Genomic DNA, 26,219 nt, shown 5'->3' on the forward strand with positions numbered 1-26,219 from the left:
TGCATTTCCTGGAAATTATCTGATTTTTCTTTTTACTGTACCTCTCTGGGTTTGGCTTAATTTTTACGGAACACTTATATTAGGCAATCTGAAGTTGCACACACTTTTTATGACGGATCCGACATTAGAGCTCCACGTCACTTCAAGTAGGTGACTTCTTTACATCACAACTTCGTATGACATTATGGAATGATACGTTCAAAGCATTGCATAATGGTCAGAAGCCTTACAGTCCCTTTGACGGGTTACCGTCACGAAATAACGGCACTGCATAGCAGCGCTTTGAAATTCAGTAAAATTTGTGTATTGAACGTCTCAACCACTGTGTATTTCAATCGCCATCAGCCCGTGATATCCCATGAACGACATCGAACCGGGCATATCCGGTCCAAACCAACCACAGCCGACCGGACCACCGACGGTCCGACACAGTGACGGGCGAGGTCCGATATCGCCCGGACCGGCCACCCTCACAGATAGCTCCAACGACTCTGGTCTAAACTGAAACTACAACACAACAGCACAGCGGTGTGAGCCAGCGTGGCGTCACGTCACAACACACGTGACGTCACCACGGCGGTACCTCCGGCACGGTGACAACGGTTTACCGACGGCTGGACAGTGGCCCAGAGCGTGATACATATCGGATACTGAATATACCTACTGTCTATCAAAGCAGTGTCAACAAACGTAGCAATCTGTGCTCAAATGATCAAGCATTTAGGTGGCCACTCAACCCAAACCAGCCTGGTACAGCGGTAAAGTACCCACGGACCTGAGCCGATGGGACAGGGCGACTCAAAGCACTTCTGGATATGAAGGTCTAGTAGACGTGCATTGTGTACAGAACAGCGCTACCGACGGGATACGGTGCTGCCATCTGTTGTCGAGTTCCGACACTGTCGCCGGCACCGGAGCGGACGAGGCACCGGGAAGCTAGTCGTCTACGTGAAGTAACTCAAGCTGATTTTGCTGCCGTTGGGAGGCTTGGTAAGATTGTCGTATACAGACTCTGGAAACAGAGCACGTCAGATTACACACTGATTGCTAGTGATGTCACATGGGGTAACTCAGACTGGTGACGTCACTTACAGATATAGAAACAAATACAATGACAATGTGTGTATCACTGAGTAATGACGTCATGAGGGCTGATACTGATACTGTGACGTCACTAACGGAGCTACACGTCACCTATTGTGACGTCAGTAGTACTGGTGACGTCACGTGCGTCAGTGTGTGTCCGAGAGGCCGGTGGCGCCGTGTCGGCTGGTGTGGGTGGTCAGAGACGCCGTCACTTACCGGGGACGGCGAACCTGATGATACGGGACTGGCCACCGTCACATCCCAGGTCTGTCTCGTGCAGAGCGGTCAGGACGCCCTTGCAGTTTTCGAGTGAGGAGGTTAGGAACAGTGTCTTCAGTTTCCTGCAGGTCACTGCCATCCTGCAACACATCATAACAGAACAGAACAGGTCACTATACAGGACACAGTCACACAGTGGCACCAGCGGGCGACTCCACACGGAAACACCATGTAGTTCCAATGCCGTTCATAACAGAACATATGTGCCTCCAGCTACCTCAAGTTCCCAGTCTGGTGCTGCAATTGGCTATACATGTTTCACACGATACTAAGAGCCTTACGCCATCCAATATTATGTCCATATGTATATCAATACCAGTCCAGTCCAGATAACGTAGCTGCCCGTCTGTTTGTACGCGTCTGTCTGTCTGTTTGCATGGCATCTACACAATCGCCTGAATAAACTAGATGCCGGCAGCGCTCTTGCGTTGCCTTGGGCCAGAATTGGAGGAACGGTACTGAGGGCACACACCGGGCCAAACCACCGAAACCCAGACTGAGCCAAGACTGAGCTTGGACGGCTTGGACTGAACCTGAAACCAAACGAAACATCCCAAAAATGCTTCGAAGCACGTGAGATTGGTGCGGATATCTACCTACAGTATGGTATGAATTAACTGCACGTGCATAGTTCATGTCCCAGGCACCCCAGTGCAGTCATTTTCATAACTTCATGTAGCGTGTGTCTAGTTCTATCAGTGTACCGACTTTTGTGTCGCTAGATCGACGTTTCCCGGGATCAGAGGATCCCTCGTCAAAACCGTTATCCGCCCCCCGCACGCGCAGCTTGCACCCCTCGGATATTATCTCGCCGGAATGTCGTGATCAAATGTATTCTTCTTATGACCTGCAAGTTTTGAACCAGTTAGAGCTGCCGTTTACCCTGCAGGCGTGGCAACGTACGAAGGGGTGCAATCGGCTTGCACGTGCATAGCTCATGCACCACAGAGTTTAGCTCAACCAAATGTGCATTATTTTGGAGGCCTTGCCTGGGACTACCATTGAACCGATTTTGAGGTTGATAGCTTAGAATTTCTTTGAGCCAGAGGACCTCACGTCAAAACGGTTTTCCGACCCCAGCACGTGCAGCCTGCACCCCTCGCAGACGGTGACCCCCCTGGAAACTGGTTCAAGGTGTTACCGATGTGTCCCGCCAGTATGGCTTTGCCCGTGACCTCGGGTTGACCTGTAGCCTTGACAAAAAATTTCGTGTCACCGAAACTTTGAAGCGGAATAGCATGTGCCACGAAGCACTGAGCGAACCGAGGCCAGTACCAAAAGTTTACCTCGCCGGAGTCGAGTCGAACGGTCCCACTTTCGTCCCGATCGGTCCACCCATTTTGACTCCAGGTCCAAAAAAGCTTGGACAAACTCACATACTCACTCACATACTCACTCACATACTGACAAACAGGCTTGGCCGAACTTTTCTTCAGCGACCCACCAATGGGAATTTCCGGATGCAAAAGCATGCTATCGCATGCTTTTGATCCTCCAATTCTGGATAAGCCTGTCTTTGGATGCCTATTCTTCTGTAACGAGTTTGTTTCCATTTCTAGTGTCCATGTGCCCGTACTCCTATAAATACCTCCAACGGATAAGGTTATCGCTGAGGTTATTACGGTCTATCAAGATACACATAGACAGTACCCGCCGGCGCCGGCCAGCCGACTGACCTGCTGACCGCTGCCACCTCTGACTGGGTCAGGGCAGGGATGTCCGTGAGGGGCCGGGTGTCTTTCAGCTCCAGTGTATCCAGCTGGGAGCAGCCGTGGAGGGCGGCTAGCGTAGTTTCGGAAATGGCGTTTGCTCCATTAAGAGGGACGTCCTCCAAATTGTTGAGAGCAACCAGGAGGCGTCCCGTTGCTTCCGGTGTCACAGACGGTGACGCTGTAAAATATAAATACAGACAAACATACGAACTGAAATGGCACATATAGCAAAATTTAATAACCAGTAAGACTTCTTTTTACGTAACGAGCGGGCGAGCAGATTAGTGGATCCTGCACGTACACTCAGAAAACACTTTGAGAACATTTTTGAATAAGGGCTCATACACTGGCGGATCCAGACTTGCGTTTTGGGGGGGGCCAACTCCTGCAAGTAACCAAACCTAGGGTACCCCCAAATCCTGTTTTCTCATCGGATTTAGGCCACTTATTTTTTCGTCACAGCCCTGAAACGATATTTTTTTTAACTAAAAAAAAAAAATAGAAATGGTAGCCCACCCAACCCGAGCCTAAATATTACTTTGCAACACTTCAAATTGCTTTTGTCGACCAATTAGCCCGCTCCGGGTCGGTGCGTGGCGCAGCCTTCGCGGGCTGGGAGGTGTCGGTTGGACCCCCTGCCGTTCGGCCCCTGATTAAGCTAGAGCTCGCGGAAAAAAAAAACAGGCGTGTTGCCCGTGAGTGACGAGACGAAGCCGATGATACCCGATTTTAAGGTCCTTGGTCATTGGTTGACCTTCAAGGGCGGTGTTTCACGGTCGTGCTGACAGCCGCTGACAGCGCATTCCGCGAGCTAAGGTCAGCCTTCGGTAGTGTTGTGGGTATAGGCTTGTTGATGTCTCCATTGAAACCAAAAGTGCCATCAGCGCTGGCAGCGGCTGGCAGCGTGCCGTGAAACACCGCCCAGGTCAGGTCACAGACCCAAAAGACGGGAAAATCAGGACCTGTCAGAACCTCCTAAAGTAAGGCTGTAATACGTTTTTTTTGTGCTGATCACAAATTTCATGTTAGTTTGGATCATAGATAATGTCTTCATGCGTTTAGACCATGTCGGGGCAGGTCAGGTCAGATCAACCAGTAGGAGTACTTATGGGCGTCCGTATAGCAGGTGTCCACTACCACTGGCAGCTACGTAACATGATACGAAGGCATCAAAACTACTTCATAAATGTTCAAATGGCTGCAAAATGCTAAATTCAAAATCAGCTTAACGAAACTATCCTAGAAACATGTTAAACTCGGAAAAGTGCACCGAGGTCATCAAAGGTCAATGACCTGACTTGACCGTAAGGTGACATTGGCATCCGCCCTAATGCGTGGGAGCAACATCATATCACATGTTTGAGCGTTTTAAACCACGAAAAGACTATAAAAGCGCGGATAATGTGAGCCGACATACGCCGAATCGCTATTCCGGCCAAACATGGCCTCCAACATGGCCAAACAGTCTCGAGAAATAGGCCACAAGTCAAAGTTCACTTGGGTCAGGGTCATGAAATTTTCAGACTTTGTCACCATGAGGGTACTAAAGTTTCGTCGCGATCGGCTTCATGATATAACCTTACACGATAACTTCACACGTCGATCGAGAGTTAAAGCATGGATGAAGGAGAACCAGGGGATGAAGGTTCTTTCATCCATGGTTAAAGTGTGCAATAAGAACTTCTTGGGTGAAGACAAGACCAACACTTTTATCAAGCTCACAGATTTTTAATGATACGGTATTTTCTTTCTACCTACTACGCCCTTCTCACATTCATTTTTCTTAAGTGTTTTTGGGGACAAAAAATATATGTTGTTCCCCTTTCAGGCTTGGGGGCATGACCCCGTGGCCCCCCTGGATCCGCTAGGCCGAAACTAACTAGGTCGTTTTCAAACGGTCTGATATTTCAGGTCATAGTTTGCAAACGGCCGGTGTTTTCAGGTAGTTTCATATGGCCTGACTGGGCCAGGCCGTTTGCAAACGGACCGAATTTTCATACGGCCTGTAACATATATTCAGATTTCGACATCTGTCGTAGCATCAAATGCTGATGTGGCGCACTCAAAAGCCGGAATTGGTCCTTGGATGCCGTAAGGACCCTTTTAAGAAATAAGTGACCCGACTGACCCTTAGAGATTGGCCTGAGCTGTGACCGAAATAAGTCTTTTACCGTTTCGCAGGAAGGGACAAAAAGGTCCCTCATATGCTTCTTGTACAATTACGAAACAAAACAAGTTTTTTTTTCAACGAAAACTCAGTGAGTTTTCCTAAAAAAAATTATTGCGCATATTCCGTGAATGAAAAGTTGCCGGGTCATGTCAGGTCAGGCTGCCACAGCAAGTTTGTTAGCTTGACAGTTCAATCGATATATATGCAATAAGACCTTCTCGGGTGACGACAAGACATGACCACACTTTATGATGGAAGCTAGTAAACCCGGTAGTTTCTCCATATTGTGGTGGCATTTGTTCAGAAAAGGTCTGATCTACAATTGTGGCGCCGTTGATACGAATACGCACGGGTTTGATTATTCGTTTTTCTTGTATTTGCGCCACATGAAAGCGCGGGAACCGGGGGGAGGGGGCAGTGGTGGCAGCTTCCCCCCCCCCAACTCTGGGGCCGTGCGGGCGGTGCCCCCACAACTTTCAGACAGAATACCGCTCCTTTTTGCAAATGTTTTCTTTTTTGTTGAAAAAGCCAAGGGATGAAAAATAAGTGGCCTAAAACCGGCCAGAAAACTATATTTGGGGGATCCTAGGTTGATCTCTATCATGGTGTGACCTCCCCCCCCCTCGTCTAAAAGTAGTTCCCGCGCCCCTGGGTTTCTCTACGCTATTGAATCACGCTGCTGATTCTAGTAAGTATCTACTACACAACCTTCTCACATTAATTTTTCTTCGAGCGTTTTGGGGGGCCAAAAGATATGTTGGCCCCCTCTTTCAGGCTTTTTGGGCCCATGGCCCCGGTGGCCCTCTTGAATCCGCCAGTGGGGGCGGTGCCCCCACAACTTTCAAACGGAATACCGTCCTTTTTTGCAACTGTTTCTTTTTTTGTTGAAAAAGCCAAGGGATGAAAAATAAGTGGCCTAAAACCGGTGAGAAAACTAGATTTGGGGGGACCCTAGGTTGATCTCTATTATGGTGTGCTCCCCCAGTCTGAAAGTAGTTCCCGCGCCCCTGACTTTCTCTACGCTATTGAATCACGCTGCTGATTCTAGTAGGTATCTACTACGCAACCTTCTCACATTAATTTTTCTCCAAGCGTTTTGGGGGGGGCCAAAAGATATGTTGGCCCCCCCTTTCAGGCTTTTGGGGGGGGCCATGGCCCCTGTGGCCCCCCCCCCCCCTGGATCCGCCAGTGGGCTCATATGAGTGCCAAAACAGGGCTCAAATCTGTATGATTTTAAAATCGGGATCAGTTAGGCGCCCTTTTCGGGCTCAAAGTACATTAGCCCCGAAAGCGGCATCAGTTCGTCTTCCTTTTCGGGCTCAATTCGAGCTGCGTTTTAGGGCTCCATACGACATTCCGCCATTCCGTCTTTTGCTGTTTTCAGTGCCATGTGTTGGTGTACCTACCGCCGTGATTTCAAAATGAATGGTAAGTTATTAGTTATCAGTTATCGCGATCTTTTAGAAAAAATCAAGATGTTGATGCTCATGCCATTTTAATCCCTTATCAATTAAAATTGTGGTGGCATTTGTTCAGAAAAGGTCTGATCTACAATTGTGGCGCCGTTGATACGAATACGCACGGGTTTGATTATTCGTTTTTCTTGTATTTGCGCCACATGAAAGCATCATATCTGGATTCAGGATGTCAAATAGTGTAAGAATGTGCAACATTTTTGTCTGGTTTTTCGTGATGATGTGATTGAAGCAATGCTTTCAAGGGTAGGTAAGGATTTTGTAACTTGTTCGTAATGGTTATCTTGATGCTCAACTAAAATTAATCCTAACCTTGCCTACTAACCTATTAAGTTAAACTTAGTACCAATACCTACCAACCTACAACCTATTTGGATCTTTCATATACTTATAACATGCTGCTGCTTCTGCTAACATGCTGCGGAATGCTGTTTGACATGATGGAATGCTGGTATGACAGTGTTCCATGTTTCAGAATTTTAGGTGAATAACCACACATGATGGGGAAAATATTTTCATCATAAAAATATGACAAGTAGCTTTATTTCATCTTTGCTAAAAAATATGTCAAAAGTTTGATTCAGCTGCCAGGTTACGCATGACTTGACAGTTGATGCATCTACTCTATATCATTTCATTTCAGATCCTGTGAAGGTTCTGACAAAATCTGAGGTAAAAAATGGCATTATGCAGTTTTGCGGAAAGACTAAATCTATCTCATTTTGTCTTCAGTTTTTTATTGGGACACCCAATTGAAATCCAATTTTAGAACACTGTGACACCATGCCTGTGTGCCAAGTAAGAGGAAGGGTCTACAAGTATACATCAAGATAACCAATTATGGACAAGTTGAGACTTGAGTCATGAGCTCTTATTTGTGGTTACAATACCTTCAACTGCATGATTTTGCACAACTTCCATACAGGCATCCAGACTGGAAAAGGTTCACTTCAAGTCCATACTTATTCTGGTGCTTGAATATGGCAGTTCAAAGATGGAAGGCATATGATGCTACAAAATGAAAAAAGTAATTCAACTTGCAAAAAATAGGTATTCATATCTATCCTAAACTAAACTAACCTAAACTTAACTAACCTAATCCAACCCAACCCAACCACCCCAACCAGCCCAGCCCAGCCCAACCCAGCCCAGCCCAGCCCAGCCCAACCCAGCCCAGCCCAGCCCAGCCCAGCCCAGCCCAGCCCAACCCAAAACCTACAGTCTAAAACCTAGAGCTAAAACCTGCAGCCCAAACTGGAAAACATCCATATGGTACGCCGGACGCCCGTGAAGCCATCATGCGCCGAAGTTCGGCGCAAGCTATTTTGCAATTTGCGCTGAAATTTCTGCATTATTTGCGCCGAAGGTTAGTGCCCTTTTGCGTCAAAATTAAGCCACTTATACAAAAAGCACGTTTACATCTGCTGGCCAAGGTTTTATAAACCAGACAGAACGCTCTGGGCCTTAACCACTCCTGACTCCCATGTTTGAGCGTCCAAATTAGTTGATGTTTCCATGGAAGCTGAATACCACAATACGTGTAGCGCACTGTAGCATCGTGCCGTGAAATAAGGCTCGGGACGGAAGTTCCGGGGTCACAAAAATTGGTGTGGCGGTGTTGTCGCGGCTGGCGGGCGCCAGCAAGGGGTTTAAGTTTACGACACCACTCTTGTTTCAGGAGAGGTGTCAGCGATTCGAGACTACTTGGGCATGCGGGCAGCGGGGTCGGCGTGGCTGCCTGCGGCTGCGGCCACACATCTTGGCGTCCTGGAGGCGGAGATGCTGATGGTGGCATGAGTCATCACTGGCTGCCCGATTTCCATGCTCCAAGACTCGCCGTGAGGGTCGAGGCGGGCGTCGTGCCGATGGAGAGATGAGGAGGGATGCGCTGGCATCGCGCCTACTGGCGAAGGCGCTCTCCCTCCCTGTAAAGTGCGTTAGTTATTTGCTTATTGATGTTTGTCCTTCGTGAATCGCTTCTTATGTTTCTAAGGGTTTAGGCTTAATTAGTTCGTAGTCTAGTTATACCTGCGTGGTGGCTATATTTCAATTTCGCATTTCAACGCTCATTACCTTTACCGCTCTCCGCTCGCGCTCAGCCCACTGCAGCTGACCCCGCGGCCGGCCGACGACGCGTCATAGTTTATTCATGATCGTGACTCATCGTCTCCAGCACTCTGCGCCGCGCCGCCGGTGTGTTATCTACAAACGTCAGCTTTTAGTCTGTCTTCTGTCAAACGCGCTCTAGAGACTCTATACCTAGAAGCCAGCCGCTGCCTGCTAAGTGCCGTCTGATGTCTTTGCAACGTTGCGTAGCCGGATGCACTTAGGACCACGAGACCAGCGTGTGACGCTCTCACTCACGTGACGCATGATTCTCGATCGTACGACGTGGTGATGACCAATCACAACTGTGCAACCATATATGGAACGGCCAATAGTAAGTCGCCACGCAGGGTTAGAGGGCCACCGCCCTTAGAATAGGATAGTTCTGCTGAAGTCACCCGATCGGGGGGGACTGGGAGAAGACCTAGAGCCATCATCGGCGTCGGACGTGCTCTCTCTCTCGCTCGAGGAGACCTCCGAGCTCCACAGCCGCTGGACACATACCATCTGCTCCGCGTGCTTGTGTAGAGAAGACCCCGGCCGTCACCCACGCCGGACGTGTTTCTGCATCGGTCTCAACCGATACCGTAGCTGACCATCTCGCTGTGTTGTGCTCGTGAAACAATACACCTGGACTGGCAGAGCATCTCTTCTGGCAAGGGCTGACTACAACACCGGCGCGCCCCGCCCTGGGCACGAGAAACCGCCGTGTTACATTGGTGCCGCTGACGTCGGATCGAACCTGCCGAAGAAGCCGTCTTCTCACTTCCATCTCCTTCTTCGTGCGCCGACTCTTCAATCTGAACTCTGCCGCTGACGAACTCTGCCGCCGACGAGCACCTATTCAACGCTACTGCGCTCCAGCTGCTACCAGCCAGCTCTCACGGCTAGTACATCGGCCGACACTTCACTGTGAGCCGCTGAACAATAGCGCTCCAAAAGTGAGTACGCCAAAGCTCAGCACCGTTTATCTTAATCCGTGCCAGCTCAAGGTACAAGTACCCGTACAAGTACCAGTCATAAAGGGCTCTGAAATCGAACTGTACCAGTCAGGCCCGATCTGCCAGAGTTATACGGCAGCCATCTCAACCAGCGCTCGATCTAAGCCGCTGATAACTCCAACCGACCGTCTCTCGTCATCGAGACAAAGTTTAACAGGAAAGAGAGTTCAACTCGCGCTCTCCAACGAGGTCAACTGACGTCATCAGAGAGGTCAACGGACGCTCTTCTACGAGATCGACTTCATCGAGAGGCTTCAAAGGCGCTCAATACCCAGCGCTACAACCAGACACTCGCGCGTAATCGAAACAGTCCGCCCGGCGCGTAGTTAAAAGTGATAGTGAGAGTGAAAGTGAACTGGCGAACAACCCATCTTCGGTAACGCCAACAAAGGTACGTCTCGACATCTCCCGAGTGGCACTGGATTTTAATTTTACTTTTGCAAACTAAAAGTTCAGCGTAACGTAAATGGTTCACTTTATGATTTTGTATTTTTGGCTCTCAGTTGTAGCAATCATGGCTCAATCCAACCCGTCCCACCTGCATGCTCCTGGTTCTGGATCCTCCAAATCGTCGGTGAAGGTAACAAAGGAAAACCCCAGTGCTTCCCAACGCCAGCCTGCAAAGGACCGAGAGTTGTTAAGAATAAATCCATTTGGCGAAAAACTAGACTTATGGCGTGCCGAAATGAACAAAGCTGACCTGTTCGATCTAAGTTCTAGTGAGCGGGCCGAACGCCTAGAGCTATTATCAATTATCAATGAAAGGGATACTTATCTTGGACGTAAGGATCACGAAACCCAACAGCGACGAGTCAAACAAGCGCCCACTCAACCGGACCCTAAATACCCAGATCTTGAGAAACTCAGATTCGTGTGATTACTCCGAAAAGCACACGGAATTAGTGCAGTTGATGACTACGCCTGAAATAGGACTACGATGTTGAGATAAGCCCTTATGATGTTGCAAGAATCTTTTTAGGGAGGCATTTACCTAAGAAAGGAATGAAACTTGTATATTAATTGGTAACCGAGCGCGGTCAAGTCACGCATGGTGACTGATGTTGGTCTGCTTTTCTGAGTAAAGCCAACAAACGTATGAGACAGGTGCACTGCAAATTTTCAGAACCCTTCAGCAGCAATAGGTGACCCCACTGTAATCTCGCCACAGTTACCGGACAGTGGAGAGCATGGACGTTACCGCTGCCACAGAGGCTGTACGATTAAGTCTGAGGTCTCGAGCCTCTCGAAGGGTTGTGTACGACGGAACGTACACCAGAGCTGCGTAATAGAAGAGACAAATGTCTATTTTTTTATGAGTGCCCTGCAATCGAGAGACGAAGGTACAATCTGGAACTGATTGTCTGGCAGTTTAGCTAGCAATCCAAATGACGTTGACGTTCAACAGCCATTTGCCGTGATGTAGCACCACGATTGAGGTGACTCATCGGATTGTTACCGGAAGCTTCCGAATACTTAGTTTTTTTTTTTGCATTGATTTGGCTTTCCATAGCCCGCTGTAATAAATGGCCGTTGTGGTAGAGACCGTAGGAGCCACAACGATGCATTGGTCGTTGTGATTGGGACCATAGGTGTCACAACGGATGCATTGTGGATGGATGTTTTTGAGAATGAATGCTGCTGCTGATAATAACGAATACGCCTATGATTACTAAAGGCCATATCCTTGACTGCTACTATGCTTTTGCGCTAACCACTACTGCTCTCGCTGCCTGACTACAAACCGTTCCTCCCTTTGTCCTCCCAGCTTCCATTTCTCGAGACTATCACGAGCCAGCCATAACTTGACGAGTGTCACATTGTGCTCGGCTCACTAGCAGAGCCGGCACGTGGTAACTGTAAACGATGCACCGGCATCACTCAGCGCTCAGTCTAGTGCCACAACGGATATGCCGTGACGGGCCACGTATGGCCAGGCGTGAGGTCTCTTTGTTCCTCTTTCCCCAGTGTGCGTGCAAGTGCAAGTGTTTGTGTATGCACGGCGCCGAGCCTGCATCACAATGGACCGAGGAACTATCCGAATCACCGTATGATTCAGTGTTCCGCACCGAGCGCAGACGTGCGCTACCAAGCGAAGTGCCCCCGCGCACCAGCAATCCGGGTCACCAGTTGACTCGACGGCCCACGATCCGGGTCACCGCCGAAATAACTGACGTCATGGACTACGATAACCGTTTTCGTGAACCGCAACAAGTGCTTCAGTGACGTTCAATGCGTTCACCCGGCCACTTCCCGCCCTCCCGCCCCTGTGTCGTGTTCTTGTCGCGGATGTGTTTGTGTTCTGCGTGTGACTCCCCCGCTGTGTCCTTCGCCTTCAGGCGTCGGCCTCTGCTTTGTCCTAGCCAAAGCTCTTGCCATGGGTGGGGGAGGTGTGTAAAGTGCGTTAGTTATTTGCTTATTGATGTTTGTCCTTCGTGAATCGCTTCTTATGTTTCTAAGGGTTTAGGCTTAATTAGTTCGTAGTCTAGTTATACCTGCGTGGTGGCTATATTTCAATTTCGCATTTCAACGCTCATTACCTTTACCGCTCTCCGCTCGCGCTCAGCCCACTGCAGCTGACCCCGCGGCCGGCCGACGACGCGTCATAGTTTATTCATGATCGTGACTCATCGTCTCCAGCACTCTGCGCCGCGCCGCCGGTGTGTTATCTACAAACGTCAGCTTTTAGTCTGTCTTCTGTCAAACGCGCTCTAGAGACTCTATACCTAGAAGTCAGCCACTGCCTGCTAAGTGCCGTCTGATGTCTTTGCAACGTTGCGTAGCCGGATGCACTTAGGACCACGAGACCAGCGTGTGACGCTCTCACTCACGTGACGCATGATTCTCGATCGTACGACGTGGTGATGACCAATCACAACTGTGCAACCATATATGGAACGGCCAATAGTAAGTCGCCACGCAGGGTTAGAGGGCCACCGCCCTTAGAATAGGATAGTTCTGCTGAAGTCACCCGATCGGGGGGGACTGGGAGAAGACCTAGAGCCATCATCGGCGTCGGACGTGCTCTCTCTCTCGCTCGAGGAGACCTCCGAGCTCCACAGCCGCTGGACACATACCATCTGCTCCGCGTGCTTGTGTAGAGAAGACCCCGGCCGTCACCCACGCCGGACGTGTTTCTGCATCGGTCTCAACCGATACCGTAGCTGACCATCTCGCTGTGTTGTGCTCGTGAAACAATACACCTGGACTGGCAGAGCATCTCTTCTGGCAAGGGCTGACTACAACACCGGCGCGCCCCGCCCTGGGCACGAGAAACCGCCGTGTTACATCCCGTCGGAGGACCCGCCGCGTCGTGGCGGAAGCCCCCCCCCCCCAACCGTGACTGAAGTCAGTGACCGGCTGGAGAGAGCGTGGGGGAGCGGTGTGGGACCACTGGAGTGGCGCTGCCCGCCGAGGCGCGCTTATCCACGAGACTGCCCCCGTAGACGCCAACAGACGGCGTCACGGTCCACCTGGACCGGCTGCCGATCGGGGCGTCCGCGACAGCGAGGAGGAGTGCTGCGGAGGCGTGCCTGGGAGCGCTCCCCCAGCGTGCGACGTGGGCCTGGGTCGACGGGTCTGCGACCGGGGGAGTAATAGGAAGGCGGCGCTGGGGTCCTCACCGAGCACCCAGACAGTACAACATTGGTACTGCGGGAGGCGGCGGGGAGGCTTTGCTCCATTTACCGATCTGAGATGGTGGCGCTCAAGACGGCAAAGCAACATCTCCTGGAGCACCCGTCTTTCGAGGAAGACCCCATAATCATTTGCTCCGACTCGCAGGCGTCGCTGGCGACGCCACGAGGTGGACAAGTGGCCCAGACACCCCCCCCCCTCATCCCCTAGGTGCCGCCATCTGAGGGTATATGATGGCCCTAGTGGCTGTAGGGGGCCGAAGAATCCACCATAGAAGGAGGGCGGCGATAGCCCGATTAAGCTGGGCGTCCAGTGGAGCCTCGGCTCTATCATGGGCATTGGGCAAGGACTCTGCGAGCACCCCCGTCTCCTCCATCTTCGACGGCACTCCAGTCAGAAAGCTGTCCCCACCCGAGTTTCCCAGCGGCATGGGCCACATGAAACCGAACAGCGCCGAGCCGCTCGACGCTGAGGACCAGGCGAGAGGAACAGTGAAAAGGTGAAACGCTCGAAACGGCGCGCGCCGCCGGCCGAGGGCGCCGAGCCGGCCCAGGCCGGCTGCGGGTCAAACAGAAGCCGTCTCCGCGGCGGCCGCCCAGTGACAGCGACTCGGACTGACGTCGAGGCACCGCTGCCGCCTCCGCCGACCAACCCGCCGCCCAGCAAGGGCAGTTTGAAGGCGGCTGCGCCGGTGGAGGTGGCGCGGCCTGGCAGGGGCCGCGGCCGGCCCACTCCCAGCTACCCGTCCCGCGAGGTGCTCAGTACCACTGACTCGTCCGATTCTGAGGCAGCGCCGTCGGCGGGCCGCCGCCAGCAGTGACGACGACCGGCTGGCGGCGTTCGCGCGGGACTTGTCCGACTCCTGGTACTCGGACTTGCCGCCCAAACTGGACGCCGGCGGCGTGAGCACCAGCAACGCCAATAAAAAGTCCACCTTCATCCGGCTCTTCTCGCACCGTGTCAAAAGGACTACGCCGCGCGGCCGGCCGGCCAACTCGAATGAGCGCAGCGAAGGGCACACGTCCCCGACGGCGGCACTGGCGCCTCCCGCCGCGCCGCTGCCGGCGTTGCTGGCAACGCCGATCCAGGCCCATCGATTTCTACTGTTTTGTTGCCTACGTGCCGCTGCCGCCGCTCAGCCAGCACAATGGTGTGCCGGTGTTGCGCTGTCGGATCGAAAAGCGGCTCGTGCAGCGGACGGACGGGTGCGGCCCGCGCGATGAGCCGCCGCCGCACACCGAGCTGCGCTGCGCGGACGTGAAGGTGGAGCTGGCAGCGGTCTGCTCAGTCCCCCTCGACGGCGTCGACCGGCTCTCCGGCGATTTGCTGCCAGAAACGCCGCCGCTTCTGGGACCCTGCACCCTGGGACCAAGGTGTCAGAGCGCGGCGCTGCCCGTGAGACGTTAAGTTAGCACAGGCAATGTCGTCTGCACTCCTTGCAGTTCATGTTGAATACACAACCATGGTGCGAAGTAATAGGCGCCGGGTTTTTCAGTTCATAGAACTTTTTCCCTGGCTATTACACCCCACAACCGAACACTGACACCTTGCACAAGTATGACTGTGTGTATGAATGTTAATAATTACATGAACCAATGTGTTTTCGGTTCCAGTACCTTCTTTGGGCACTTCGGCAACAAGTAAGTAATCCGTTAGCTTTGCCACACCTAAGATAGGCTCCCACGTTGTTATTTGCTCCCGGGTTAACATAAACCGGTTTAACGTAACTTTTGCATCCCGGCCAAAATTGCCGGGTTAACTGTCCCACCGCTCGAGACTGGCGCTAGGCTGGCCGAGCAAAAAAAAAAAGTTTGTCCGCGGCTTCGTCTTATTCGCAGCTGCTGGACACGGGGGAGGGGGGAGGAGGGGCTGCATCGGACAAAAAGCGGGCTCTGGTATTAACTGGATTTTTTGCCAGCTGGCGCCGTATGGTGGCGCTAGCAGAGCTTCTTACATATCAATGCTAGATATAAAGGAATACATATTTATCAATCAATTTTTCATTTAAAGCCATTTGAAATATTTATGTCCATCCTACTACCGCGCTTAGGTATATCTAAAATTAAATACCTTTCGTGCGTCGCCAGCTGGCCAGCCAGCTGACGCAATCCAGTTTTTACCAAAGCCCCGAAAAGCGATGACGTGAGCCCTAATATTGGCTTCACCACACAATTTGAGCCCTCAAACTGGATTCAGGTGAGCTCGAAAATGGGGATCGGGCTGAAAACTGGTTTCATAGTGAGACTAGTTTTGAAGCTTGACACCGATAATGGGTACTGACTGAGCTCTGTTCCTGCGATCAATGATACCGATTTAAGGGATCGTATGAGCCCATGTGGCGTTGCTCAGAAAGTATTCTCGAAATGTGCTGTCTGTTTTGAATATGGTACATTAGCCCGAAAACTGGTCTCTGAGACCGAAAATGGGGATACTGTTTTCTCAGTGTACCCACATACAAAGGAAGACCAAACTGCTTTGTGTGGGCTACCCTTCTAATCGGTCTCTAACAGCGTACGTACCAGCCTCGAGCACAATCCCGAATCCGGCCCTTTGCACGACCCCCTAATAATCCCCGAGATAACGCGTCCGGTGGAGGTATACATAGGAGAACGGGCACAGGGACGTTGAAAATGAAGAGATGCGTAAGCGGCACGTTGTCATGGGCGTGTGCATTAGCACCTCAGCCGTGAAACAAGTAGGTACATTGTACAAACTACAAACAGAACGGCTGGGCCGCTGGGCGTGCAATAAGACTAAATTTATTTCGCACGGTTCCTACAGAGACCAGTGTTTTTGCAGGCAAAAATTGTTGTATGTAACGTTATGTACTTGCATACGCCTACGGCTGATATGACCCCATTCGTCTGTCATGAGCACGAATCACGATATATCGGCCCTTGTAATTCTTGGAAAGATGTGGGAGTGGGATATGAAATGTTCGTGCTGTTGATGCTCACCCCATATGGCCAGCCCTGTGACTGTGCGGGTCGCTAGAACAGCCACCTGGTCCAGAAGTGTGTCCGTGCCTTGTTTGATACTGACATCCAGTTCAGACGTCGGCCATCGCGGCACCTTTAATGGTGCCTCGGTCATACCCGATCCTGTGGAGAGCAACACAATCCCCCATCAACACAGGGAAGAGAAACATCGTCACCAACCAGCGAGACAATAGCTTTTTTTATTTAGCCTACCTACGTCATTCACGACAGCCAGACTCACAAAGCGATAACTTTATCAGGTCCGTGCTGACGAAAAAAGCGCTAGTAACTAACGCATTCCTCCAAATTAGTGATGTCAATTACGGAAAATCGGAATACCGATACCAAACCAAAAACCAACCAAAACCGTGGAGAAATACCGAAGCCAAACCAACTTGGGAACATGAGGAAAATACCACCTTTTTGCCGATTTCTTAGCCTCTTAAACATTAGCGAGGGTTCATGATACCAACAAAATACCAAACACATTAGGATTGAAATACCAAATACCGAGTTGGTATCGGTTTGGTATCGGTATACCAAAGAGTTGGTATCCGATTGACATCTCTGCTCCAAATCACCACGAAGCCGTCCTCACCAGTAATGTCCAGTCTCCTCAGCGACTTGGGCAGCAGCCGAAACCACTTGCCGGAGCTGTCCACGGGTGGGCTCACATCGAGCCGCTCCAGAGCCTTCAGCGGCTCCAGCAGCGCCTCCAGCTGCCAGTCGCTGATGCCGGCCGGCAGCGTCAGCTCACGCAGACTGGAAGCGTTGGCACGCGCCAGCCGACGCAGAGCAGAGACTCTCAGCTTGAAGCCACGGAGGTTGGCCTTCTCTAGAGCATGACAGGTGTCCGCTGTAATACAGCATCACCGTCAGTGAAGAAACCAAATGTTGCTGATCACGGATGTAGAATGTTTGAAAAAGTTACCCCGGCCGGCGACCGAAAGTCAGAAAGACGATATGCTCAAATTTTGTCAACGCTTATCAACAAACCCCGATTCTGTGAAATGCTGATTATGATGTACGTGTCACATGACTTTAACCCCCCCCCCCCCAGCCCCCACAGTGATGATATTGTCAGAACAAGGTATGACAGTTCACACCGCACCAGGTTATGTGCAGTCCATCTCAAACTGAGGACTCACCGACCAGTCGGAGATCGGTGTCCGTCTCAGCGGTCGGCGCCTGCAGTTCGGTCACCTTCGGCTGGTCCTGCAGCTTCAACACGAGCTCTAGGCTCGTGGCCGGCGCCGGGACCTCTCCACCGCGGGTTTGCCGATCGGTTACCTCCCGCCGACAGCCGCTGACCAGTGTTCGCCACGGGCCGGGCCAGCCCAACGGGCCACGGGCCGGGCTGGGCTACGGGCTGGGCCGGGCCCCCAAATATCATTAGTTAACGGGCTATGGACGGGCCGGGCCAAGAGCTTTGTGCACTATGGGTTTTGCGACTAATGTCAATTTAAGAAAATTTGGAAACTGATGCAAACAAAACCCACTGGGAAAATACAAAAACTAAACCAAATTTAAGCAATGTGAAAGAAAACCTACTTGATATTGAATTTTGGGAGTCTTGAGAATTATCCAATATCACATCATGTCACACATAGGAGGGTTTTCATAAAAATTCCGCAACCAAAAAGATCAGAGAATCTCTAGCATCATTAGTTTGTTAATAAAAGTTAAAATGTAGTCATCAGAATAACTTACTTAGCACTACAACTCCAAAAACTAAGAAGCCACTCAACAATGATGGGCTACAGGGCTACATTAAGTTAACACTTATATATGGCGATAGTGAGACAATTCCAACACAGTCTTTTTTCCTTCACCGACGGCTTTTTAACGATCAGAACCTTAAAAGGATACTCACAAAACACACTGTAAGTAACGAGGAACTCTACAGAGTATTTCGCGATGAAAGCTTCTTTAAATGTCCATAAATTTGTCAAAATAAATCACAACAAACCAGCCCCTTCTCAACAAAATGTGCAATCATGGCGGCGGCGCTATGTTTATGTGGCGGCATCTAGGTAGTATACACAACAGTATATCAAATAAATACGTTTTTTAAGTGAGTATCAAGGTGAAAACAAAATTAAACAAATAAAAAATAAAACCAAAATCACGAAGTCTGAAAACTCGAACGAAAAACAAAACAAAAACTTGATCATATATGTTTTATTATACAATTCGTCAGAATCGCTACCTGCCGCAGCTGCGACAATCAAGAAGTGTTCGCTCATTTTCGATTGATGATGATGATGCGTACAAGTCGCAAAAGTACCCAATGACATTTCAAGCTTACCATGTTTTCTGCTTACGCTGCTAGCGATATCCATATCTTGAAAAGAGCCTAACATAAAATAGCAAGGAAAGTAGCAGATAGTTGTCCACAGAGATTCGGTTGACACGTGGGCATGAATTGAAAATAGATTAAATCAGTTTTGCTGATAAATGGATGGATTTTCTCTTTTTTTTGGAAGACAGTGCTAAAGTTAGTGTCACCTATTTTGTATGCTTTCTCAGGCTTTTGATATTGCAGCATCTATGGAGTGAATTTAACAGCAAGGTCAATCTCAGACAGATTCATCAATTCCCATAAGTCAAGCTTTTTTTCTGCTGGTAAGTGCTGGGAAGTATAGAGTATGTTGCAAATACTTCCTTCAAGTATGCATTAGAGTCACCAATTATTAATGATAATGTTCACACACATCAGCTTGCAAGATAACTTTACTCATAGAATGTAGTTAATATAATCATGTAAACTTTTTATAGGTGTGTAATCATGACCTAATTGACTGAGGTGCTTGCTGTTACTGTTAAAATTTGTGCCATAGGTGCTTGAAATGATTATATTCATTGAAAAGAAGGGAGTCATGATTGCCATGTTAATATTCATGCAATTTGAATTGTTCTCAAAATAGTGTAATCAATCATGCTTATTATAGCAATAGACTAAGACAATAACTAGATTGCTATTTTTGACGGGCCGGGCCGGGCTGGGCTTGGAATATTTGCCAAGAGCGGGCTACGGGCTGGGCCGGGCTCTGAACCCATGGGCCCGGGCCGGGCTGGGCTGGGGATTTTGGGGCCCGTGGCGAACACTGCCGCTGACGATATCGTCGACAGCGGACCTCCACCGATGGCAGACTGTCGGCACCGAAGGAACAGGGGTATCGGGCGGCATGTCAGCGACAAACATCAAAGTCAAAGTTCAAATACAGACAGCGTTTAAAATTCTATAAAATATAACATCGATATTCCATATAATGGCAACCGGAATTCACATAGCTACAAGCCCTTCATTGGCGTTTATATATCCACCCAGACTTTTCCAACTTGCTGAACTCTCAGTTGGCTAAGGAAACACACCACATTGACTCGGATAATAGTTATTGTGACACACGACCTCGCTAGTCGCCAGGACACTCACCCCGCCTGGCGCGGAACATATCCCTACAGTCCATCTTGCTCATCACCATCTTCAGCAGCTCGGTGTCCAGGTGGTAGATGTTGGCCTCGCGAGGCGCGGGCGGCCTCAGCTTACCGGACGCCGGCCCCATCTCCTCCGTAGTTGGGGTGACGTCACAACTAGTGGTGGCGTCACACTTGTCACAGGTGTCGGCCTTCAGTGAGACCACCTCTTCGCCGTCACTGTGGTGAAATGACGTCAGAGTGACGTAGTAAGACGTCATCTATGGTCAGTTATAAGGCAATAATTTCGAGATGTCTTCATTTTACCGAGACAGCACCGTACCATGGGCCCACGTAGGTAAGCCCATCCAGTGTCTTACAGACAAACTGTATATGTACACAACCCGGTTGGTTCTTACAGACAAAATGCCCACACAACCGGGTTGACTCTTACAAACTTTCTACACAACAGGGTTGACTATTACCGACAAACTGTCTACACCAAGTGTCATCCCTTGCAGCCAAAGGCGGCTAACTCTTATAACTGTTTACCCTTATCTTCCCCCCCCCTCCCAGTGCCACCCCTTTTGCCTCTCAGCCTCACCCCTGTAGACGGTCGGATGGCGCCGCTCGCCGGCGGACCTCCTGCCGCAGCTCCTCCACGACGACCTGGCGAGTGGTGCGCTCCTCGAGGACAGCCTGTCGCAGGCGGACCACCTCTTCACGTAGATGGACCACCTCCTGACGCAGTGTGGCGTTGTCTCCCTTCAGTGTGGCGTTGTCTCCCTTCAGTGTGGCGTTGTCTCCCTTCAGTGTGGCCACTTCTCCCTCCAGTCCGACCACCTGTTCACTCAGTGAGTCGCAGTTTTTCTTCAGTGTGGTCAGTTCCCCATCCAAACGGACAATGCCCTCTTGATGGCGATGTGTCATTTCCTCCTTCAGAAGTGCCATCTGTTCTTTCATCTGGATAAACTTCTCTTGGAGCTGTCCAGTCTCCATTTCTAAAACAGAAAACGTACGGTATAAGACTGAGAGAACGGTTTCACCTTAAACAGGCTAATGTTCGTAACGGCATGTGTCTATGGCTATTCTGTGAGTATGATTTTTTAACACATACCGTTGTTGGTCGGAAACCCAGGAGTCATGACGTCACTAAAACCTCAATCTTAATTTTCCCCACCAATCTGTTTGAAATTTCATCGCAATGAACTTCAATGGATTCCCTACACGCAACCAGAATTTGGCGCTCCTGCGACGCGGACGTTTTTTTAACGACGAAAAAGTGGGGGTTTAAAGGGACACTCCCACCTTAACATTAGTTTTGAGTTGAGATAGCCAAATTGGTGGCCATGGCCTGCAAATACCGGTTTGGGCACTCACAACATCGACAAATGCTTTAATTCGGAGATATGGAATTTCAAACTTGCAGTTTTCGGATTCTAAGGGGCTAGTGCATTGGTATGCCCCCTTAGAATTTGTGACGTCAGCGGAGATCTAACGATTTTTAAATCTTTTACTAAAACGTTTGGTAGCACGCGGTGGTATATGCTGCTTTGCGCGCAACAAATGCCGCACTTTCAAATTAAGTCGCTAGGAACAGCGGAGATCCCAAAAAGTAAACAAAAGTAAAAGTCTAATATCTTGAAAACCGGTGAATATTTTTCGATGAAATTTGGTAGATATTCGTTTTCGCTCTTTCTGAACCGAGCGACATCACTTTCGTGCCAATTCATTAACTTTTTTGAAGGTGGGAGTGTCCCTTTAACTCATCCAGCAGCTCGCGGGTAAAGTAACGAAGTTTTCGAGGCACTATGATGCGGTATACGTAGACCCCTTTCCTCAGCCCTGATCTGGCCAGTCCCCCGGTCCTCTCATAACGAGTGGATAGGGGCCAGGGGGAGATACGACTCCTGGCGAGGCCTTTATAGAGCTACTTTTTTACGTCAGAGGCTGGTGTAGGCGTGCTGCGTGAGTTTTTGTTTGTTTGTTTTGTTGGGTTAGGCCCTTTCGGTCCAATGAGACCATTTCAGAGCCGGGAGGATGATAGGATATAGGGGGAGACATTGGTCTGGGCAGGCACCCTAGTGAGTCGCCGGGGCTGAGCCCGTCCAGAGGACAGGCCACCCAGCCCCAAGGCACTCACTGCACCCGGCTACGGGGTGCGCTCCCTCGGGAGCAGCGGTGCCGCTCCAAGGGAGCAGCCCGCATGAGATAAAGTTGCCTGTCCAGCCCGGAGGGGGGTTGCGGCGTGGAGGAGAAGGATTTCTGCATCCTGAGGATAGAAACATGGAACGGGAGCCACAGTTGGTTCGTACGAAGTTTCATGTTTGTTTTTCCCCACCCGCCGTGAACTGAGCAGAGGGTGTTCACGGACTCTCTCGCCGATCACTTCCCTCCACAACCTCCCCCCATCCCCCCCCCCCGCTGACCCCCTGACCCCTGTCTACCCCCGACACCGAGCACCGGTCACCCGACGCTCGGTGTCGTGTCTCCGTCGGCTGACTCTGTCGTGGATCAGCTCCGTGTCTGTGTGTTCAGGCGGCAGAAACACAGGTAGAGAGCAACTGGAGCTGGAGAGAGGGAGGGAGGGAGGGAGGGAGGGAGAGAGGGAGAGAGGGAGAGAGAGAGAGAGAGAGAGAGAGAGAGAGAGAGAGAGAGAGAGAGAGAGAGAGAGAGAGAGAGAGAGAGAGAGAGAGGAAACGACCCGCCGTACCGGTCAGATATCAGAGCCGTGGTCCAAATGGACGCGATTCCCAGTAATCACTCCGTGGTGAGTCGCGGCCCTCCTTCGCTGTGGATTACCCATCAGCGGTGCTCATCCCAAATCATTGGAAAGCTGATTCCAAACCGGGATGACAATGGTTTGGTTTCATTATACCACAAACGTTGGTATCCGATTGACATTTCTCAGTTATAATCTATCCGTTCCTGATATAAGGTCTGCTAGTACGTCGTAACCAGAGGTCAGCATTTATCAGCAATAGCCGTAATAGTTATCCCACGCTATTTTCTAACACCCCGACAACAACTATAACGATTTTATCAAACGTAATAAGATTAAAGTCATACCGGAAATACGTCGTCAAATCTGACCTGACCGGTATATTAGGGCTTTGACCAGACCAAACTCCTCAGCCAAGCTCCTCATCCTGGTAGCTGAGACGTCTCCATGGCAACCGCCAGTCGCGCTCAACGGTAGAAAGGGACTTCCCCTCTCCCACGTGCATGGAGCGAACCGCGCCAGTCGACAAAGGGGACTTCCCCGCGGTAAAACTGAAACTGACGTCCAAATAGTTTTCAGATTGTTAATTTTGCTTCTAACCATGTTTTATGATGTCTTAAATATTGACATTACACTTATTAGTGTAGTAAATTGCCATGATAATCCACTGAGGTAAAGACACTCGATTAAAGGTAGTGTGCCACCTTTGAAAGATTTCCCATTTTATTTTTCCTAGGATAAGAAGCTTCTGTTTTTACCTAATATCGCAAAAAAAATCAAAAATGGGCCTGGAATAGTGCCTTTTTCGCCTAAAAGTTTTTCGGTTTTTAGATATGTATAACAACTGTAGTGGGCTCACCTGCAAACAGGCGTCGGGCAACAATCGCGAATGCGGCGCACTTGTGACAATAAGCAAAGGTCATTATAGTGTTACGACCATACGACGTACGGGAATGAGTTATCAGCTGTCTAATCGTAGACAACACAATGTCGAGCCTTAAACTGTAAGCCCGTATTGGTATTGTTTCTTTTATTTGGCTGTCGAACATTATTTATGGTTTGAAATATGATTTTATGTAAAATAATTGATATGAAAAAGCCGTCTTATAAGTTATGACCCCATTTCACCACACGCAAGTGGCAGAAATGACAATGATCAGCTGACGCATTTTTCTTGGCCGAAGTCAGAGCGCGCGGCCCGACGCACCACGCGTATTTGGAAATTCCGACCTCGACGAGCATCAGAAGCCACCTAACAGGCGTGTTCGAAACCGCAGGAGATGATGATGAACGGGTTTATCGAAACTTGATTGGATGAGCATATCGGTAATAGCGATTTCAGTGTGTGCATTTATTGTTCATAGTGGTGTGAAATGTGGTTGGGGTACGACCGACAACCCGTCGGGGCGAATTTCGCACTGGGGTACTCAAAATTTGAAGAATTTAAGACGTTTCCATGAGTTTTGAAGGTATGGATAAGTTCTAAAAATCCGGTTCTCCTTATCTGGGCCATTAACTCCATACGGTCCAAGAAAGCTGGCACACTACCTTTAAACCTAATCTGAGATAATCCAGCATGGTGTATTATCTGAGATAATACACCTACGCAGCACACGGAACACAAAGCTCCTCTGGTAGAAGGCTATGCTGGGTTAGGGTGAGGGGTTTATATAGCCTTGGGCTGAGGTCAGACCAAGGCTCAGAGCATTATCTCAATATGTGTTGCGCAAACAAACATTTCTTGGACTCAGTGCATTGAAAAACATGGAAAAGAACAAAACATGGGTATATCCTTGTATAACTATCGGGACCTCAGCTTCGGCCATACCTACAACACGCTACACGATACCAAGCGCTGCGAACGAGCCCCTGGAAAATACCGACAAAGACCACACTGTTTCATGTTTGGCCAACCCCTCATCCCCACAGATGTGTGTGACATTCTGTGTCCTCTCCCTGACCTCACCTCGTCTCCTTTGTCCGACCTGCCCTCTCCTCCGTCCGTACTCGGTACGCCTCTCCCAGACTGAGACTCCACACGTGCACCGTCCACTGGCAGTCCCAAAGGTCGACAGTCCACGGCTGTCTGCCGCCTCTGGTTCCAACAACCGACGATAGGTGGCAGCAGGTCCACGGCTGTCTGCCGCCTCTGGTTCCGACAACCGACGATAGGTGGCAGCAGGTCCTGGGCTCAGTATGCCACCTTTGGTTCCAGCAACCGACGATAGGTGGCAGCAGGACCTGGGCTCAGTATGGGGGAGCATTCATTCTGGCCAGGGTTCATGATGTCCAGGGTCCGTTATGCCCAGTGTCGAAATGGCCAGTGCCTTAACCCTATTCCTGGCGGGCTCCGCCGGGACAAGAAACTGGCGGGGGGGGGCCGATTCCGCCCCCCCCTGAGATCTCGAGAACGAAGCAAGATAGCGACAAACGGTAAACGGCATCGGATACGCACGGTCAAGATCTACAATTTTTACTAAGGTCATTTTCAGGTCAGGTCAAAGATGACGTCACAGGGGTCGAAAAAGTCAAAATGGCGGCGCTAGATATGGAGAGTTTTTCTCGAATAACTTTCGAATTAGTCAAGATAGGAACAAACTAAGGGCATCATCGTGATCCTCTCGTCAATCCGCATCGAATGATATATATATGTTGACCTCGCAAGGTCAAGGTCAAAGGTTGACCTCAGGTCACGTGACCTCGAGGTCATCATGTATATCATTCGATGCGTCTTGACGAGCTGAACACAATGAGACCATCCACGCGTCTGTATCTTGTTCCTGTACGGAGTTATTGGCCAAAAACCTTTGGTGACCTTTGATGACGTCACATGACCTCACAGCTGCCCAACAGCAAAACAGACCTCAAGGTAGTGAAGGTTGATCGTATATGAAGTCATGTATGGTATATGGGGCCATTCCGACCCGTTTTAGTGGTAAAAACAGGGAGTTGATTTTTCCCCCATTGACTTATAATGGGGAGGTCGCGAAACTGACCTGACCTTAGGTCACCGATATCAAAATTCCGAGATATACAAATTGCACATACTGGTACCCTAACTAAAGCCTGAAGAGAAGAAATTGATCGGTCAAAAACTCTAGCTCTGGCGTGATTGCAAACTTTTCTGAGGTAGGGTCACCAAACCGCCTCTGGTGACCTGACCTGAGGTCAGATCAACTCAAAATTTTCAGACATGTTGCGTAGAAGCCTTTTAGGAAAAGTCAGAAAATTTGAGCTTCCTAGCTGAACGCGTTTGGGAGAAATAACCAAAAAACCTCAGGGGGGGGGGCTCCTGAGGCCCCCCGCCAGGAATAGGGTTAAATGGGCCAGAGTTCATAATGTCCAGGGATTGCATGGTCCAAATGCGGCCAACTGGCCGCAGATAGGGTATATTCAAAGAGGCCAGGGTTCATAATGTCCAGGGCACGATGTGTCCAGTGTTCCAAATGGCCAGGGTTCATAATGTCCAGGGCACGATGTGTCCAGTGTTCAAAATGACCAGAGTTCATAATGTCCAGGGCACGATGTGTCCAGTGTTCAAAATGGCCAGTGCCTTGAATAGGCCAGAGTTCATAGTGTCCAGGGATTACATAGTCACTGAAAGTGACGTCATTATGTAAAAAACACGGAACCAGCTCAA

The 26,219-nt window shown here is 50.0% G+C and overlaps 2 protein-coding genes across 3 annotated transcripts; both read right to left on the reverse strand.

Annotated features, from left to right (window-relative positions):
* Positions 1-18: 18 nt before the first annotated feature.
* On the reverse strand, positions 19-18,445 carry LOC122393469. 2 transcript variants are annotated; one of them, XM_043389495.1, is made up of 7 exons: positions 18,314-18,373; positions 17,589-17,809; positions 17,039-17,296; positions 16,420-16,563; positions 3,042-3,255; positions 1,303-1,445; positions 19-1,012 (listed from the first exon to the last, which is right to left on the reverse strand). In XM_043389495.1, exons 4-7 carry the CDS (start codon positions 16,553-16,555, stop codon positions 945-947), a joined length of 561 nt encoding a protein of 186 aa, XP_043245430.1. In that variant the 5' UTR covers positions 16,556-16,563; positions 17,039-17,296; positions 17,589-17,809; positions 18,314-18,373; the 3' UTR covers positions 19-944. The 2 variants fall into 2 exon arrangements, with proteins under 2 accessions (XP_043245430.1, XP_043245429.1); XM_043389494.1 differs by having other exon boundaries at positions 282-1,012; positions 18,151-18,445.
* Positions 18,446-18,606: 161 nt separating this feature from the next.
* On the reverse strand, positions 18,607-24,652 carry LOC122393468. The gene is made up of 4 exons (XM_043389493.1): positions 24,546-24,652; positions 20,462-20,858; positions 19,877-20,097; positions 18,607-19,593 (listed from the first exon to the last, which is right to left on the reverse strand). The coding sequence occupies exons 2-4, from the start codon at positions 20,854-20,856 to the stop codon at positions 19,472-19,474; spliced, it is 738 nt and encodes a 245-aa protein (XP_043245428.1). The 5' UTR covers positions 20,857-20,858; positions 24,546-24,652; the 3' UTR covers positions 18,607-19,471.
* Between the last annotated feature and the right edge of the window lie 1,567 nt (positions 24,653-26,219).

Source organism: Amphibalanus amphitrite, unplaced genomic scaffold (assembly GCF_019059575.1).
Source record: "Amphibalanus amphitrite isolate SeventyFive unplaced genomic scaffold, NRLGWU_Aamphi_draft 000536F_arrow, whole genome shotgun sequence".
In the NCBI taxonomy this organism is placed as follows: Eukaryota; Metazoa; Arthropoda; class Thecostraca; order Balanomorpha; family Balanidae; genus Amphibalanus; species Amphibalanus amphitrite.

Bases quoted from the DNA above. Each gene is read 5' to 3' on its own strand.
- LOC122393469 (XM_043389495.1), bottom strand. From the start codon at position 16,555: ATGACCGAGGCACCATTAAAGGTGCCGCGATGGCCGACGTCTGAACTG. The intron at 3,256-16,419 runs GTGAGCATCAAC...TATATTTTACAG, and splicing joins CACAGGGCTGGCCATATGGG to CGTCACCGTCTGTGACACCG. The intron at 1,013-1,302 runs GTAAGTGACGGC...CTCTGTTTCCAG, and splicing joins CATCAGGTTCGCCGTCCCCG to AGTCTGTATACGACAATCTT.
- LOC122393468 (XM_043389493.1), bottom strand. From the start codon at position 20,856: ATGGAGACTGGACAGCTCCAAGAGAAGTTTATCCAGATGAAAGAACAG. The intron at 20,098-20,461 runs GTGAGGCTGAGA...ATTTCACCACAG, and splicing joins CCATCCGACCGTCTACAGGG to TGACGGCGAAGAGGTGGTCT. The intron at 19,594-19,876 runs GTGAGTGTCCTG...CGGTGCCGACAG, and splicing joins TATGTTCCGCGCCAGGCGGG to TCTGCCATCGGTGGAGGTCC.